The sequence below is a fragment of the Hippopotamus amphibius genome, chromosome X (genome assembly GCF_030028045.1).
Source record: "Hippopotamus amphibius kiboko isolate mHipAmp2 chromosome X, mHipAmp2.hap2, whole genome shotgun sequence".
Taxonomy (NCBI): domain Eukaryota; kingdom Metazoa; phylum Chordata; class Mammalia; order Artiodactyla; family Hippopotamidae; genus Hippopotamus; species Hippopotamus amphibius.
The window spans coordinates 97,406,127-97,425,076 of record NC_080203.1 but is presented as its reverse complement, the minus strand read 5'-3'; the positions used below and the strand labels follow the sequence as shown (position 1 = coordinate 97,425,076).

General features: G+C 41.5%; 1 protein-coding gene across 1 annotated transcript in view; it reads right to left on the bottom strand.

Moving 5' to 3' along the window:
• The window catches only part of EFHC2 (EF-hand domain containing 2), a 190,195-nt gene that overhangs the window by 33,325 nt on the left and 137,920 nt on the right, over positions 1-18,950 (bottom strand). Inside the window, exons 12-13 of the mRNA XM_057717317.1 lie at positions 7,079-7,273; positions 5,199-5,291 (exon numbers count right to left, since the gene is read on the bottom strand). Of these exons, the coding sequence (XP_057573300.1) occupies positions 5,199-5,291; positions 7,079-7,273 (288 nt within the window). The remainder of the gene's footprint in view (positions 1-5,198; positions 5,292-7,078; positions 7,274-18,950) is intronic.

Below are 18,950 nucleotides of genomic sequence, written 5' to 3'. Positions count from 1 at the left end.
TTTTAAGTGTGTCTGTGCTTGTTAAAAAGTCAGCCTCCTTACTTTAAAGTCCCAGCTCACAGTGCTAAAGTGTTTTCCTAAAACCTCCATAAATTCTTCTTTCCCTTTGATACTCGGGCAAGCCACCATTTCCTTCCCTACACAAACTAAAGCACATGTTTGTGGAAGAAGAGGAAGGGAAGGCAGTGTCTCTGGATCCCCTCCAGATAATAATAATGAACCCCAAGCAGGCTTCCCAATGCCTTGCTAGGTGGGAGTTCTTAGAAGTGGGTCTAATGTGTCATTTGACAGGTGCTCTTGGTCTCCCTCCCAAAAATGATGAATGGCTTGAAAACCACAGAAGCCATCCATCTCCTTGCCGCAGGGAATAATCCTGATCTGCTTTATTTCCACCATCTGTGGAGGTAACAGGCGCAGCAGCAGCTGTATTCTGCTGAAGAGTAACGTGGGTTCCCCTCTGCTGCAAAGGCCATCTCATAACCTAGGGGAACGGGCTGGCAGCAGGACCAGGGCTGAAAGGGAGGGAAGGTAGTGAAGACATATTTTTGACTTGGTCGTGTTTGGTTTCAGTTCATTATCCAACAAACCCAGGGGTGCACAATGAAACACGTGGTGAGAGTCTTAAAGACCAGAGACTTGAGAAAAAAAGTGGAGCTCTGGGCCACCATGCCGGTTGGTCACAAAAACGTAGGAGTTGGCAAGATGGCACTGCCCAAGTTGCCAACGAGTTAACTCCTGTGATCTTGAATCACCAGGCCTCTAAATTCTGATTGTGAGCCCAGCACAGATCTCCTTAGGGACCAAATCACCTTATATTTGAAAAGGTAGAAAGCGTGTGTGTGCGTGTGTGTGAGACAGACAGACAGAGATAAGGAGAGGGAGAGAAGAGGGTTTCTCTCTGAAAACTTCCCAGAACACCAAGCATTCTGCAACATTAGGAAGCACATGGCCAACCCTTGCCCCTCAGCTTCACTGCCACATTTGGTTGGGTGAAATCACTTGAGCCCCAACCATGCCTCTGGGAGGGGGGCAGGGGGAGAGGTTGGGTAGAGTAAATGAGATGATTTTAAAGCCCTGTTAACTTTTTCCATTTTAACTGATATTTCTGGATGAGGCACCAGCTCTCTTGGGAGGCCAGTTCTAAGGCATTCCATGGAGCCCAGAGCCAGCTGTAATAGACTAGCTTGGGGCAGAGCTGCTGGGGAAAGAGCCGCACTTGAATTTCCAGCTATTCCAAGTCCCGATTCGGAAGGCCACAATTAGGGGAGGAGGCTGCCTCTTTACTCCCCAGTCCCACCAGGAACACAGAATGGAATAACCTCAGAATACTCTCTACCTCTTATGGTTTGAGAACCAGAATTTCTTGCTTACTAGTACTGAGCAAATATTAATACCCAAATGAAGGCTGAGAGGGGTTGAGTTACCTGGGCAGAAGGCAGCAGGGTTGGACTTCAGAAGCAGCTCTGACAGAAATCAAGCCCATGTGTTTCTCCCCTCTGCCCAGTGTACCAGTACAGGACAAGTCTCTGGGACTGCAAAGGTGAATGAGGTATCATCCCTACCCCTAGGAGATCAGATAGAAACAAAGGTTTAGGGTGTCTTGGGGAGTTGTCGTTTTAATTCCGTTAGAGACTCATTTGGGGCTGAAGCAAGCTCTTTGAGTGAGAGAGCCTCCTTATACCTCAATGTTTGCACTTATGAAAGGAGCTATCATGCCTACCATCAACTAAAATGTACCTTTTAATGTGTGCAGAGATTTACAGACTATTTTAGGGCCCTAGGCACGATGTCAATCCAGAGTGTCACTCCTATTATGAATGGGTAATAGCTACCACTACATCCAACATTTAAGTCTGATGCTCTGTGCATTAGTGAAATGACTTCGTTTGGTAAGTAAGGGGACCTCATACTAGCTACCACAGCACAAACGGACAGGGGCTGGGGTAACCAGGTGTGAAAAGATTCTGAAGTCCTGATTCCAGCAGGAGTTGTGTTCGTAAGGAAAAGACCTACCTAAAACACAAGAAAAATGGAAATGGAGTAGCAGGGAAATCTTCACACCCAGACTCAGGGTCAGGAGAAAGACACGGGTAACAATCCGAACCGGATGAAAGAAAGCATCCGAATCTTTAGCCATATAGTTTTGCATCTCCTGATCTGAATTCACATAGCAGCAGGGCTCTAGGGCTGCTCGACCACTGCCCAGCTCCATCCCAGGCAGGTAAAACTGCCACTGGGCAGAATATGCACTGAACCAAGTCAACAAACTCCGGGTCTGTCTCCCACGGGAGACTGCAGACGTCAGAGGGGCTCTGGCTTAGCGTGCCACAGGAGGGCTGTGTAGAAAGAGAGTCTGGTCAAGGCTCTGGAAAGCCCTGTGGAGTCTGTGGGGAACAATAAGAATGCAGAATATAAATGTAAGCTGCAGGCTGATGGGCCCATTAGGAATTAGGGAGTCTTTGAAAGGAATCTGCGGAGATGATGCAAAACACCAAGCATGTGACCCAAATCGTGGCAGGGCATATTGGAGGGAGAGGGGAATGGGAATGAGACATTTTCTAATCTGATTAGTCTGAAGTTTCCCCTGAGTGTGGAGAAGGGTCAGTGCACAATTAGAGGCAAAGTTAGACTGAACATGGTCTGCTTAGCGGCTCAGAGGGATGACCTCCTCCGAGCCAAGCTGGGCTCGGAGGCGGATGTGATCTGAGACTGAGCCGGCTTCGCAGCAAGTTGGGGAATCGTCTTTCTGCCTTTAATGTCAAATCGTCAAGGCAAAGACAAAACAGTCTGCTGAGAGGATGAGAGGATGATGACTTGGTGGCCTCAGTGCTGGATAAGAAACATCTAGGCTCCCCAGAGGCCAGGCTCCCACATTACTGGACTTTCCAGGACAACTCATCCTCTAGGCCATCAAGAGATAATCTAATAAACATCCGCAGCTTCCTGACTAGAAGACAGCTTAATGTGTGAAAGGCATTCAGCTCCAACTGTTTGAAAACAAGGCTTCCTCTATGTAGAAGGACACGGGTCTCTTCCAATTCATTTCTAAGTCAGAGTGTGTGGTCTATGATCCCTGATGGAAACTTTTCTCCTAGTCCCCAATCAGTACTTAGTACCAGGTGCTATGGTACTGTGGAATTTATGTAGGTTATCTCAATTCACCCTGAGAACCACAAGGAAGTGGGTATTGTTATCTGATTCTACAGGGAAGGAATCTGGGGTTCAGGCAGGTCAAAAATCTTGCACAAGATTACACAGCTAGCAAGTAGATTCAAAGAATATAGGAGACAAGGTAGGGGTAAAACTGTCAAGATGTGACAACCCACTGCTTATTTTGAGGCAGTAAATCAAACACGTTGGAAGCAGGTCTCTGTATCTGAGTGGATCAAATGTCTAGTCACAAATCTTCATTACAAGGTAAGAGACAAAAAAAGAAACATAAATAGTGCTGTGAGAATCCTTAGGAGGAGATAATCACTGCCAGCCAAGCAAATCCAAGAGGGCTTCATGGATATGGTGCTATTTGAAATGGGTCTTAAATGAAGAACAAGCTTTCAGCGGGTGAAGAAAATCGGAAGCTAGTTCCTACTGAAGAGAAAGCAGGAGAAAATGCACAAACGTGGGAATGCAGGAGGTATACATGTGAAATGCTAAATGGACCATCTGGCTGGATTATTGGGAATGGGAAGAGGAGCTTTGGGAATGTGATAACTGTGGAGAAACCGGACTCCTAAGCCTGCCTATTCCATCTCAGGCCCTTTACACTGGGATGGCCTACGTATCCCTCATGCTGCTCCTAGCAAATAAAAGCAAATAGAACTGATGGTCTAAAAGATAACCCCAGGTCAATCCAATGCACATACACACACCCAACTGAACTGGCCTCTTCTTGATTCCCCTCCTGATACCTTGGACCCTAGTTCACCCACATGGAATTTAGTTTTGTCTACTTCCTTTTGTTTCTTTTTTTGTCTGGGATGAGGACTCCCCACTGCAGTCCCTGCTTGAGAATAATGCTCTAGTGACAACCCTAAGCCTCACAATGGAGAAGGGGGAGAAGGAGCTCAAAGCTGAGGAGTCTGGTCATTCCTTAGAGAACAAAGAAATGGTACAGAAGGCTTGTGAGTAGGAGAGTGACACTATGATAGTCTTACTCTTAGAAGGTGCTTAGCTGCTAGATGTAAAGATGGATTTAAAAATTTAGAGGCTGGTGGAAGAAAGACCAATGTGGAGGCCCTGCAACAGTCAAAAAGAAAGGTGGGTCAGAACAAGAGTGAACGTAGTGGCAATGGAGGGGAGAGAGCAGATGCAAGCAGTAGAAAGGAGGTAGCACTGTCAAGACATTCTTATCTACTGGCTATCTGTAGACAATAATTCAAAATGGTTAGAAGTAGATGTGCGTTTTAAAGGTTCAGGGGTTAAGTCACAGCTCTTCTTCTAGACTATGTGACTTTGGGCAAAATTTTATCTCTCTGGACCTCAGCATCCTCATGTAAGATAGGATAATAGCTCTGACCTCACCAAGTTGTTCTCACAAAGTAAATGAGGTAATGTCTTCAAAGCAATGATAACGATGCCTAGAACACAGCCCCAGATGTCAGAATTATCAAGATAAGTAAGTTAGAGGAGTGGCTGGAGTCATGCCATGGGAAGCATAAAAGATGACCCGAGTCTGGGTGGCTAGAAGGGTGGTGCCAGGAAGTTGAAAGTCAGGCTCAACACAAGAAGTGAGGTGTTTTAGAAAGCAGTTCACTGTGCTTTCCTTTTGCAACATCATAATCTCTGCACTTTACATCTAGTGTTCTAGCAGGACAGAACTCTGCTAATAACATGAGGTCCTCTTGCTGCATGTCTTTAGCCATTAGAAACTACTGCTTTGAAAAATCTGTCCTAAAGTTTACATCTAAGACTCTCATAACCAACGAAGTTGTACATTTTCATTTTGTCCCAGGAATCTGTGTGTATATAAGTATATCTTAATGTTAAAAAGATAAAATGAAAATTCATAATAGGCTCTCTAGCATTCAAAATCATGACTGACTTTTCCATCTCCACTTAAATGGAGGTGTGTCATCAGTAATATAATAAAAACAGTCAAGGGTAAATCAAGGGCAATTAAAGGCAGATGTAAAACCAGGAATAGCCTCTGAAACAAAAATATGCAGGACATTGTCCATGAGCGTGGAATTCTCACTTACCTGGACAGTAAGGATCCTAGAAGATCAGCACTCAAAGGTAATCTGGAGGACTTACACAGCCTTTTGATGTCTTTGCTGGGTAACACTTTTTTCCTGCATTAAAACAAAGTAAATGGGCTTTTATATACTTTGTGTCTCTTGAGTAACAATTACACTCTATAGGAAAAAAAATACAAATGTGTCCTAAAAGCGTGCACATGGAAATAAGTACGAAAACTGGTATTGGAATCACCGTACGGAAAAACAGTAATATTGCATTTCACCAACTTTTTTCCATTTCAGAAGTCACTAGATTCTGTCCTTACAAAGGCCTTTCCATTAAGACTCACATTCTTGGTTGGTGATAGTGCAGCCTATTAAGGCTGCAGCCACGAGTGTTGCTCTAAGTAATCGATCTGCATTCTTGACCACTAGTCAAAAATGGTTCTGATATTTGAAAACATCTCTTAACTTGACAGGCATCTAGAGCCTCCAACACAAGTATTATATGACTGAAGGGTGTTTTTCTAGTCTTTTCCTTGGACCCAAACCTTATAACCTAGAAGCCCCAACTGGGGCCTTAACGTTCACCTCAATTTTTTCTCAGAGAAGCCCAACAGTCATTTTCCCTAGCCTGCTGGGGGCACAGAAATGCTTGTCCAATGTTCTCACTCAGCCAGTGTTCTTCCAGGCATCAGGCAAAATTAGAACCAACAAGAAAGAAAGTGGGCTTCTTTCTTTGCAGTAGGTTATAAAATGATAAGAGAATGTTTATGTCTAGAACTAAAGCTTGTTGGATGTGGAAGAACCTCAGAGCTGTCTGATCAACTAGCCCCATTTTTCCCAAGAGGTGTTCCTTTAGTGAAGAAGGGTCGCACTTCTCACCCTGGGAAGGGGTACCAGCAGGGTGGAAAGCAAAGCCAGGGTCTTGCAAAGCTCAGGTCACACATCCTCCAGGAGGCTCAGAGAAGCTTAAAGATCCAAGGAAAAATACCATCTTTTTTTTTTAATTTTATTTATTTATTTATTATTTTGGGGGGGGTACAAAAAATACCATCTTTATAACAACTCAACAAGGGTGTATTATGGATTAGTTTAAAAAAAAAACAACACATTCACTATCAAGATAAACTATGGGACCTTCAAAGATATTTAGGGTATGCAGGTAGCCACTTGGGTGCACACCTCAGGTCTGGGATAAAGGAAGGGGTCATGGGGAAAAGAAATGGCAGTGGTCTGTAGTAAAATCAGAGTTAGATCTAAGGTTTCCTAACTCCAGATGAGTACTCCCTGCCGCCACACACACACTACATCAGGTCTGTGGGTAAGATGAACACCAAAACATATTAAGATGGGGCTCCAGTTGTTTGTAACAATGACTTAATAAAGCTCAATGCAAGCATGATAAAGGTATTACAAATAGATTATGCTGAGCTTCATTATTTTCAAGAAGAAATAATTTCAAAGAAATTTTACAGAAAGTTTACTTGCAAATCCTCTGTTCTGTGTATTATAAAAGTCACATTTATAAATCACCCTTATCACTAAAATAATGTAAAGAGACGACATCTCAGAATTAAACTTTCTAACATTGATTTACTATGTTTCAATTGAAAGCCTCTAGAAACCAATTAAAAGAAAATGCAAAGGGGCAGTCCTATTCTTTTGAAGATACAGGGCCTCCCCTATTCCATCAACAAGCAAAGCTCACCATCCATCACTATGAAATACATGTACCCAGATAATCTCCAAAAATGATTTAAGGTTGCTTTGCTACATAGTGGAGTATGAGGAGACATGCCAATTTTCTTTTTGCCCTTTATGATAAGATAAATTCTTTTCATTACTCAGGCTCACAGAAACACAAGTGATTTATTAGAATCAATAAAATAAAAGCTTACTTTTCTCGATCTTGGTATACACAGGTAGCAATGAGTCTTTCAAAATTCTCAAAATTATTTTTCTTGAGCTGTTCACGGGCCTGTGCAATTAGGGCATTCGAATCTGGACACAGGTCCTCAGGCACCCGGTAGTGACGCGCAATGGTTATAACTTCTTGGTCTGTGAGTTTCCCGACAGTTACACTCATTATTTCTCTGTAAAGAAAATGGAAAAACACTCAAGAAATTATCTCTAAGACTATTTTTACCTTTCTTTCTATTAAAAATACCCAAATCCCATTTTACAAAACTTTACCAACTGCCTAGAGACAGGTTATTATTTTTCTTTGATTTAATTTCTCTACTTCAGAGCAACAGGAAGGCACTCGTGCTACAATGGAAAACCATAAGCACAACAGCTTATAAATAAAATGGCGTTTTGCCCAGAGTCAAACTTCTATCAGATAACAGTCTACAACCGGGAAGTAAATTCTTAAAGTCCTCGAATGGTCAAAAATCCTGTGAACTAAATACATGATCTCATTGAATGCCTATTAATCTTACTTTACACAAAATAGTAACAGACTTGGGGTTCTGGTTTCCCAGGGTATAAAACTTATAAATCAGTAAGTTAGAAAGGTGTTTTGGAGATGGGGAAAGTGATTGTGCACATTTCTGTAATAAAAAGTAAAAACTGACACACCCTACCAGTGAGAGAAAAAAGTGAAAAGTGAAAAGAGCTATGTAAAGGTACAGCTGACTGGGTCTTTTAGAAGGCAAATGGCATTGAGATCATTTGGCAGAGCAAAAAACAAACAAACAAACAAAACAAAGAAAAAAACCCCAAATGACAGCAACATATTCACAATGAAGCCTCAAAGCCTCAAAGCCTGGCTGTCATGTCTTCAATATATTCTCTATATGAAAGCTATAAACCATGAGACAGGCATTAGAAAGAATTACATTAAAATGGTCAAAATGCAAACATAACGTTATGGTGGTTAAATGAATAAGCTTCCACCATCTAGAAAATCTACTTACTGGAAATAATTCAGTTCCCAAGAATCCCAAATAAATGACGGAATACAAGATTTTATTTGTTCTTCTGCTATAGAGTAGTTGTTTGGAATAATGGCTTTTAGTTCTTCTATATATTTCTTGTCATTTTCACTACCATTTAAGAGATCTAGAGGTTCTTCTGGTCAAGAATTTCCTTAGATAGAGTGCAGGAAAGCCCATAGCTGTGATGTTGGCCTACCTGAAGGACTTGTATTTCACCTACATCCACTTATTAGGGTCTCTGGGTTTTTTGTTTTATTTTGCTTTGCTTTTGCTTTTTTAATGGGAAATGAAGGCCAAATTCAATCAAGAGGACACCACCATCACAGCAAGTCAGTTTGGGTTAGACAATCAACCAATAACATTGACCAGGGGCTCACTGTCTGGAGAACACTGTAGTCACTTTAGCATCTGAACTTTTCAGAGTCTATAACCTATTTGGGCTTCCAGGCATCCAGATGAACTCCCTAGCTACTAACTGGGAGGGCCACTTGAATGAACTGAATAGTAATAATAACCCTCGCCACTTGCTGAGTACTAGCTATATGCCAGGTCCTGTGCTGCTGGGTCCTTCTGGCATGGATCATCTCACCTGGCCCAGAAGGTAGATACTAGCAATAGCCCCATTTTACAGATGAAAACACTTGAGGCACAGAAATGTTAACTAATACACCCAATGTCACGAAGTCAGAATGCGAACCCCTGCAGTCTGGCTCCAGAGTCCACACTTCTGCATATTATTCTGTCCCTTTTTTGTTGGGACACAGAAGACAGAGTGACCGCATGGAGTGGGGCTCATTCAGGGAAAGCTGAAGGCAGTGGCTTTTGAGCTGATTTTTTAACAGCCCTCTCTATTCCCTTTCCTGTCCATGACCTCTGCTTTGAGCGCTATCACTAACTCGCATAAATAAGAGAAAGCAATTTCAGAAACCTTGAGTCACCAACCATCTCTGACAGAGGACCAAGTGACCACAGAGGAGCCACTCCAAGGAAAGCCCCTGGCTCATTTACTAGTCATGGAATAATCAGTCATGACACACGCACAAAACTGAAAACCATGCAACCATGAAAAGTAGGCTGTTGATTGATTGGTATTCATTGGTACCAAGACGTCCATGCTATGGTGATAAACGTAGTATGATCCCAATGAAACTAAAGATACTGGTACATAGTGATATATATATTCACAGAAAAAAAGACTGGAAGGAGACATGCCGAACATCCATAGCGTTATCTCTGATGCTGAGCTTTCTTTATATATAAATATAAGTGATCTTATTCCTGTATATAAAATGTCTGCTTTTTCTGAATTTTTATAATTATCAAATATTACTTGCATCCTCAGGAAAAAAAAAAAGTCATTTGAAATCTTTTCCTTTTTGAGGGTAGAAAACGGCGTAAAGAGGAAGAAGTGGCACGCTCCCAAGGACGACGGAAGAGTGTGTGCAGCAACAACTAGAAACTTTCCATGCACCTTTAAAACCTACTCTAGCGCCACCAGGTCATAAAAGTTTATTTTCCTTTCATTGGATAAACTGAAATTATCCTGGCCTCACTGCAGTGAAAATTTATATCTGCGGGGTTTCTGTATGTCTGGGTTTTAAAGAGCTCAGTATTCCACTGCTTTCCATGTCTTCATGTGAAGATTCCAAACAAGCTGCCCTACACTTGAAACCGCCCTCAGCCATGCAGGACACCAGGGGCCCCTGAGCGGCTGCCGGGGCAGCTGCTGTACCCACACGAGCCAGGTCCTGGCACCGGGGATCCCAATCAGGCAGTGCAAGCCTTGCCCTGCTAACCCCTTTGCCCTGTGTTTGCCACATGTCCCCTCTTTAGGACCCACCCCACCCTGTCACACTTTAATGGGCTTCACCAAGAATGAGGAATCTTTTCAAAAGTAGCACATTCCGTTTCTTCTTATGGTGGTGAAATGCACATAACACAAAATCTACCATTAGTGGCATTTACTGCATTCATGTTATGCAGCCACCACCTCTATCTGTTCCAAAATATTTTCATCACCCCAAAGAAGCAGTCACTCCAGTTTCTTCCTTGCCCCCAGCCCTCTCCCCACCTGGCCACCACTAATCTGCTTTCTGTCTCTGCAGACTACCAATCTGGATATTTCATATAAATGGAGTCATGCAATATGGTCTTTTGTGTCTGCTTTTCTCGCTTAGCATAGAGTTTGCATGTTCATACATGTTGCAGCAGGTATCAGTACTTCATTTCTTTTTATGGCTGAATAATAGTCCATTGTACGAAAGTACCACATTTTGCTTATCTATTCACGCAGCAGTGGACATCTGGGTTGTTTCGCCCTTTTTGGTTATTGGGAACGGTGCTGCTATGAACATTCATGTACAAGTTTTTGTTTGAATACTTGCTTTCAACTCTTTAGGTGTTCACACCTAGGAGCAGGATCGCTGGGTCACAAAGTAATTTTATGTTTAACTTATCGAGGACCCACCAAACTGTTTTCCACCTATTCCATTTTTGCTAGCAGCAGTCACGAAAACAAAGGTCCAACTTTCATCACACGTAGCCCTTTCTCACTTAAACCTTCAGAGTGAACCTCAAACATGACCTGAGAGCAAAATCTCATCTTGGTACTTCCTGCCCCATCATTTAAGGAAAATAAAAATGCACTTTAAAAAGCAGCTGTAATTTTATTGATCTCATATTTTGTTATTACTATTGTTCATCTTAAAGACTCAAATGGCAATCACCTTTGCCTTTACTCAACATTGCACTACGCTCCTGGCACTAATATTTTATATAGTTAATCTTATAAGGGATGCCGCCATGATTTTCTCTCCATTTTTGTAATTAAAGCCATAAGACTAAAAAAAAGCCAAACTGCTCAAGGGTATTTAGGTAACTACGCAGAATCCTGAAACATGAAATGCTGAACAGTTTTACAAGGCATAATTCCATTAAAGTCACCTGGTCAAGTAATGGTAAATCAAAACTTCATTTTAAAGCTCTGAATGTCCGGGTATTTTCTTACATATTGACTTGTTAAAGCGTAAACAATGTCTTTCGAGCAAACTAAAAAAATTTGTTTCAATGTAAACAAGAGCTCAAGAGTCCAAGCCTTGGGCCCTAAGGCTTACAAGAAAATCTGGCTGAGCCTAAATTAAACCAAGCAGCAATTGTAATGACAATTAGGTAGCACCCTTTGTCATCTCCTTCAATTTGATATTCAACAAATAAAATGTTTCACTTTCTCTAATCAGAAGCCAGGCACACCTGCTCACATCCTACAGTCCCTCAGGTTTTCTGTTACTCGTGGACCTAAGCTGCCCATACAGAGCAGAAAACCCTGCCTTCCCATAACTTATGTCCCAGCCTGGCATACTGCTGGACTAGTGTGTTGCCAGACAGCAGAGAATAGTAGAGACAGCTGGTAGAATATGTGTCAGAGGAAGAAGAAATGGAAAGATACAGCAAATGGAGCCAGTACAAACATCTGACTAGGTTTTGCTACCAGCCTAACTATAGTTCAAAACCATTTAAAGAGCTTTTCAGTGTCACTGGAGAACAAAGCCATTACATATGGCCACGTTGGCTGGGTACTGCCCACCTCTAGGGAGAACATTCCGACTTACAGTATAAAGTCACTCCGGGGGTGTCCCCTGCAGTAGCGTGATATGGTGGCCTCGCCAGACAAGCCAAGGAACTCCAGAGAAAAAAGAAAAAAAGAGGTCACCACAGACTATAAGAAAATCATCTTCCCCAGCCTGGGTCACAACCTGTTTGCAACTGGGAGGCAGTGTGGCTTAGTGGGGAAAATGTGAGCCTTCAAATTACACAGACCTGGATTAAAACTCCAGTGCCACGAATTTGCTAATAAATGGGAACTTTGGTAAATTTTTAACTTTTCTGAGGCTCTGTTCCTTATCTGTGAAATTGGACAAGACCACTTGCTTCACGGAATTTTATGTTACCGCAGGAGGCAGGATGATCCTGTGAAAACGTAAGTCAGATCATATCATACCTCTGCTCAAACCCTCTTAAGGGCTTGCCATTTCTCCTGAAGTTGAACTCATGATGAAGTCTCATGATGGCCTACCAGGCCCGACATGATATGCCCCCTCTTCTGCTCTCTCTCTCAGACCTTGTCCCCTCTCTTTCTCTCTGCACCCACCATACCGCACTCCTTTGCTCTATCTCAAACATGGCAGTCACATTCCAACTTCAGAGCCTTTGCACCTGCTGTTCCCTCTATCTAGAGTACTCTTCCCCAAGACAGTTACACAGTTTGGTCCTTCATTCACTTCCTATAGGGCATCTTCATCTACTTGGTGTTATCTTCTCCATGAGGCCTTCTCTGACCATCTTTTTCAAAAGTGTGACCCCCTCCCCCTACAAGCCTGGCATTCCCTAACCCCTTTCTCTGCTTTCTTTTCCTCAGTGGCATTCATCATATGCCAACCTAGTACATCACTTATTTTCTTTTTCTGTATATCATCTTTATCCCCCCACTAGAAAGTAAGTTCTGCAAAGGGCAGGTTGTCTATTTTGTTCATCACTGAATCCCCAGCACCTTCAATAGCCCCTGACACACAGTAAGCACTCTATAATAAATGGTTTTCTGAAGAAATGAAAAATGAGGGTTAAGTTAGCAAGGTATGAAAAGCATTTAGCTTCCTATAGTGCCTGGAACTACATGAATGCTCAATAAACGAGAAATTTTTATTATTCTCATCATCCCACAATGGAGATAGTTTCATGTTGTATTAAACTGGAAGAGTTACTGCCTTTAAGCAAGTTTATCTTGGAAAAATGTGAGATGTCTTTGGTGAGTGAAATCATGGAATTTATCGCAGAATGTAAAAGAAAGATGGTACACTTGTTTTAATTAGTCAAATTCAGGATTTAAGTCTGAAGTGATAAAGTAATAAGCTCCAGGTGTGCCTTCCTTTATATAATGGATATATCTGAGATGCTGCACAAATGCTTAATTCTTAGAATTCAAATTAGATGCCCCCTTTCAATCTCTATTACATATAAAGATACTCTCTCTTCATTTTGGTCATTTTTAATTGGCAATGGCACCGAACACCTTAGCTTTAAATTCCTCTAATGTCTGTCAAGTTGTTAACGACAAGCAAACACACCGAACTCTGAAATAAGTTCTTTGGAAACTAAAGAATCTTTTGACAGTATAATAATTGCTGCCAAATTCCTCTGCTTTGTAAATTGATTTTTTGATGTATTTTCTCAAAGAGAAGTACATCTGCATTGAAAATCACTGAGCTTGTTTTCTTATTCCAAATACATGTAAGCAGCTTCTAGTTTTCTATTACTGTTCTAACCTTCACTTCACATCAAATACTATGGCTTTTCCTGTTTTGACATATAGTGGAATGTACATGGTAATTTTGATTTATTTAGTTCGAATTCCAGTATGTCTTGGTGCACTCGACTTTGGGGCTGTTTAAGTGTAGCCAAACAAAATGAGATGTTCTCATGCAGTTAACAGTAATTGCTGTATATTATTAACAATATTCTTCATAGGGGTACAATTTTAGAAACCCTTTAAAACGCTCACCTATAATTCTTCTATAATTGATACAATATGCATTTAAGCTAAGACAACAAGCTAAGACAACAGTGGCGGGGGCGGGGGGGGGGGTTGTTTTTAAAATCATGTCAAGATTTTTGCAGGAGTTTTGCATCCAGCAAATGGACGCCTGGATTATGGTGCTTAACTTGCCATGTGGGCAGAAAGGAATGAACATGCATTTCATTTACAAGCAAAGTGACTGTTTTCTGCCACCTTCCTTTTCATTAACACCCATCCTGTGTTCAGGGATTATTTGTCTCCAAGCAAACCTCACTCGTTTGGCTTTTTGTTTTTAACTCTTTCTCATTGGTGGCCAGATGTGATGTTTTAGAGGCCATGCTAAGCCCTGTGACAACTGGGGGGTCTTACCTGGAGGGTGACCTCATATAAGCCCACAGGTATTTACTGGTCTCATGATGGGCTGAAGACAAGACCAGATCTGTGCCCTCTGGTACTTAAAATCAACTTTGTAATTCAAGACTTGCTCATATCAGAACATAAACAAAATATAATCAGATTCTTAATTCTTTCTGAGCATGCACTTTAAAATATAAAATTTATTGGCTTTACTCCATTGTAAAAGGAAAACATTTCTAAATATAGAGAATTTGGATAATATATCAAAGCAAGAAAAAGAACCACATACACTCCCACCATCCAAATATAACCAAGTACTGTAATCAGGGACTTCCCTGGTGGCACAGTGGTTAAGAATTCACCTGCCAATGTAGGAGACACAGGTTTGATCCCTGGTCTGGGAAGATCCTATGTGCCGCGGGGCAACTAAGCCACATGTCGTGGAGCAACTAAGCCCATGCACCACAACTACTGAGCCTGTGCTCTAGAGCCTGCGAGCTACAACTATTGAAGCCCGCGTACCACAACAAAGTGTCGCACTCCCTTGCTGCCACTAGAGAAAGCCCGGGTGCAGCAACAAAGACCCAATGCAGCCAATAAATTAATTAATTAATTTAAAAAAACAAGTAATCATTCTGGTATACTTCCTCACACTCTTTTCTATGCATGGGTATCTAATTGTCTTTTTTCTTAATAGTTGTGAACAGATTTTATAGTCTGCTTTTTTCCTTTAACTAATACATTTCTTATCACATATTCTTCTGAAACCAAAATGCTAATCCACTTTTCTATTATTGGATATTTCGTGGGCTTTTTCAAATTTGTATATAAAATAATGTCATAATGTATGTATTTATGCATAAACATTTCTTTGTATTTAAAATTATTTCTGTTAGTGTCCCAGAAGCACAATTAGGTGGCCAAAAGAAAAGGACGTTTTGAAGGATCTTGAAACATTGTGTTAAATTGCTTTTACCTTCCCATTGGCAACAAGGGAGAGGTCACAGCAACAGATACTGTCATTTTTAAAAGTGTTTCCTAATTCATCAGGTAAAAATGATGTCTCATTTTAATCAACAAAGATTTGATTACTAATAAATTTGAACTTCTCTTCTTTGCTTGGAAATCATATTTCTTCTATAGTGTTCTGTCTGCCCCTGTCCCTTACCTATGCATTCATTCATTCATTCAACAAATACTAAATGAGTACTTACTCCATGTCGGGCCACATCAACTGATGGAAAATAATGGAAGAATGGACTAGATTTGACACCCAGCCCTCAATGCCTGCACTCTAGAGTTAATCACAGACCAAGAGGAAAGCCAAGTCAACAAAGTAGAAAAAGGGCTATAATAAAGATATGTCCCGCTCAGAAAGTACCCCTCAACCAGTCTGGCATGTATACACGTCAAGGGGGAAATCTAGGAAGGCTCCACAGGAGAGGCGGCAATAGAGTAGACCATGCAGATGAAAGACAATTTGCTAGTCAGAAAAGTAGGACGGGGAGGAGAAGGAGGTTGGGAGAAAGAACCATATCCTCAATGATACAAGGAGAGCAAGAGGATGGTACATCTTAGGAGCTGTATAAAGTACTAATAACAGGAGCTACCATTTATCATGTGCTTAGTGTATGCCAGACATTGATCTAACAGCTTCACATGTATGAACTCACTTAACCCCACAACAACCCTTTAAGTAGGAACTTTGACTATCCCCATTTTACAGATGAAGAACTAAGGCCCAGAGAGCTCTAGCAAATTGCCCAAGATCACATGGCTAGTATGTGGTGGAGCCAAGGTTTGAACCCAGGTGGTCAGGATTCTCAGGATGACCAGAACACAGGGAAATGAAGCAAGAGATGAGTTAGACAGTTGCCAGGTGGGGCCCAATCATGAAAGGCACACATGAGGCACCTGGGTTTTCTTCCACAGGTGAAGGGAATCTCTTGAAGGATGTCAAGCAAGTGAGCACTATGAACAGAGTTGGATGTCGGAGCACTCAGGAAGCAACACGAGGGCAGGCACACCAGTGAGGGCTGCTGGGGCAGAGGAAACAGGGCAAGAGGATGAGCTGAGAGGCATCACCTAGGCTTGGATGTGCTTGGCTGAGGATGCGTCCAAGTCTCTTTCTTGTTCAGTGTCTGGGAGACAGGGCCATCATAGAAGCTAGCTTTGGACAGCAGAGGGGACGCCTTTTCTACTGAGGAGAGGAGGGAGGAATGCAAAGTTGTGGATGCAGGGGTGTGGGGGAGGTTTGTATCTTGGGACCTCTATATTCTCTCTTAACCTGGAGATGAAGTTTTCTGTGATGAGTGCGAGGAAAACGGTGAGGTTAGCAGCTTAAGAGTGAGAAAGACTGAACCATCCATTGTGGAGAATGGGAAAAGGCATCACTATGCCTTGACCCACCCTTAACTGCTTCTCCATCCCTAACTGCCCACTGATCCATCAACTGTCCAGTCGGTCACCTGTGCCTTCGATTTCTTGGTCCCTATTGATCCTTTCTCTTCAGCTTATAGACATGTTCATGTCTCTCCTCACTTAAAACAACAGCAAAACCTAGCCGCTGATCTTCTGGCCAGCTAAGTCATCCCAGTGGCATCCAACAACCTGGTAGCACCAGTCTCCCACAGCAGCCTTGTGAAGCAAGGGGCCACAGCAGTGGTGTTGGACAGCGTGGTCTCACCCTCCTTGGACAAAGTCACCCTCCTGGGGTTCCTGGACAACTAAGGGGGAAGAGGCCTCAGAAGGAATATACTGATCATTCCTCAAGAGGAATTCTTGGCCCACGGGAGCTCTAGGAATTAAACAGGATAGTACAAGAGAGATGATCATAGCCAACCTCAAGAAGATACAGTGTGTCATAACGGCTCCAGGGACCATCAGGGAGTTCACATTTATGATTAAGACTTCTCCTAGGGCTTTGTTTCCCCCTTTCTTCTTGTTTTGTTTTCAGTTTTTTATGTATTGTAACCATTACCTTCAATTGCTACTTGTCTTTTGCTCTTAGGTTCTGCAATTTATTTTTCTAAAAAGGAACACTATGCCCTATGCTTGTCTTTGTTTCCTAATAATAGGTTTTAAAATAATAAAATGTCATTAAATTCAAAAGTATGAAAAGTTATATAATGAATCTCCTCACCACCTCAAGCTCCAGTCCCTCTCCCCAGAATTTTTTTTCACTCAGTTTTACTGGCATATAAATGACAAAATTGTACATATTTAAAGTGTACAATGTGATGATTCAATATACATATACACTCTGAAATGATTATTAGATTCTGCGATTCTATTTGGAATTTTATCTTGGTTAATTTGAAATTGCCCTAAAATACTTTAAACTTATAACTACCTGATTTTCAGAGATAAGCATGAAATATGGTTTTACTCTCAAGATGAGATATGAGGAATTCAGCCCTTAGTTTCCCAACTCTATTTGGCTATTTTATCTGTGGTATAAACCATGTCATCTCCCTTTTTAATTTTTCTAACAATATTCACTTCTTGAAATAATGTTTTATCCTTGAATTTAGCTGTATAACCGTGTGTGTGTGTGAGAAACCTGTTTGTGTTCAATGTTGTTCCAGTCTTTCAAGATAAGATGTCCTCCTTGAGTTCTTAATTTTGATTTTCTCTTCATGTTCTGTAGTAGTTTGAGAGTAATATATTGCTTTGAGTAATGTATTCAAGAAACTATATTATAGTCTGTTTTCTTGAAGATTTAAAAACATTTCTATTGTCTCCATGCATGAAAAACAACTTGTCCCCAATGTGTTTACTCTCAATGCACAGAAGATTTGATCCATTTTCTCCTTGCGTTACCTGAAGCCATATCTTTTTGGGTTTTAGGTCATCGGTTCTGCTAGTGGTGGTGGTGTTTTCAAGCTCTGTTTTGTGTATGTTTTGCCTTGATGCTCCTTATATAAGATTTTTTCCTCATATATGACCTTTAAATTTTTACCAAGGTATATCTAGCGATCCCTTCTCACCTATTTTGCTTGGAACAGAGTGAAATCCCTCAATTTCCAGACATATTATTTTTGCTTAGAAAAGGATTTGCTTTAAAAATTATAATTGATTATTAACTGTAGCTCCACTTGTTCAGTTCCCCCTCTACCTCCATTTCTGCTTTCTTCTTCCTCAACATTTTAATCTCTTTCTTGTTTTGCTCTGTCGGAGGGTGTTTCTAAACATAGTTCTCTGGTTTACTATTGAGTTTTCTGTAGTGTCCGGTCTCCTTTTAGTGCCTCCTGTTTAATTTTTAATTCAAAAAATATGTGTTCTGCATTTTAATACAACTCTTTCCCTATTTTGGTCTGTTTGCTTCTCAAAATGGTCTGCTCTTGCTGAGACCATCATACATCTGGCTGTGACCATAACAAGGTTCTAAAAACAAATGAACAAAAACCAATTTTGCATGCAATAAATCACTTTTGGAATTTGCATGGATCCTCCTACATTGCACAGTTTCTGTTTGTTCCACCTTACAAACAGGTTTCTAGAGCAGTCTGGGCATTGGCGTGGGGCTACACTCAACCAAATTCCATAGGATCTGTCACAAATGGAGCGTATGTCTATCTGGGGGGGTGGGGATGGTTAAGGAAAGGAGGGATTCAATTATGTCCATCCTCAGTAAATGTGCCCAAGTCAACAAGAAAGAGGGAGGGAGACAAGCTTTTGATTTGGAGACCAAGAAGCCAAATTTGGGGTGGGGAGTTGGTAGGGAAAGAAAGACTAAGTAGCAGAGAAAAGGCTGGGAGCCTTGTCCCAATACCCCAACCACTGATAGAGGGACTAGAAAAGAGCCTGTCCATGCTTGGTGTCCCCAGAGTTGTGCAGTTCACAATCTGTACAACCCTTACCGTGGCCCTTCCCTAGGACCACGTAATGACATAGAAGCCCTAG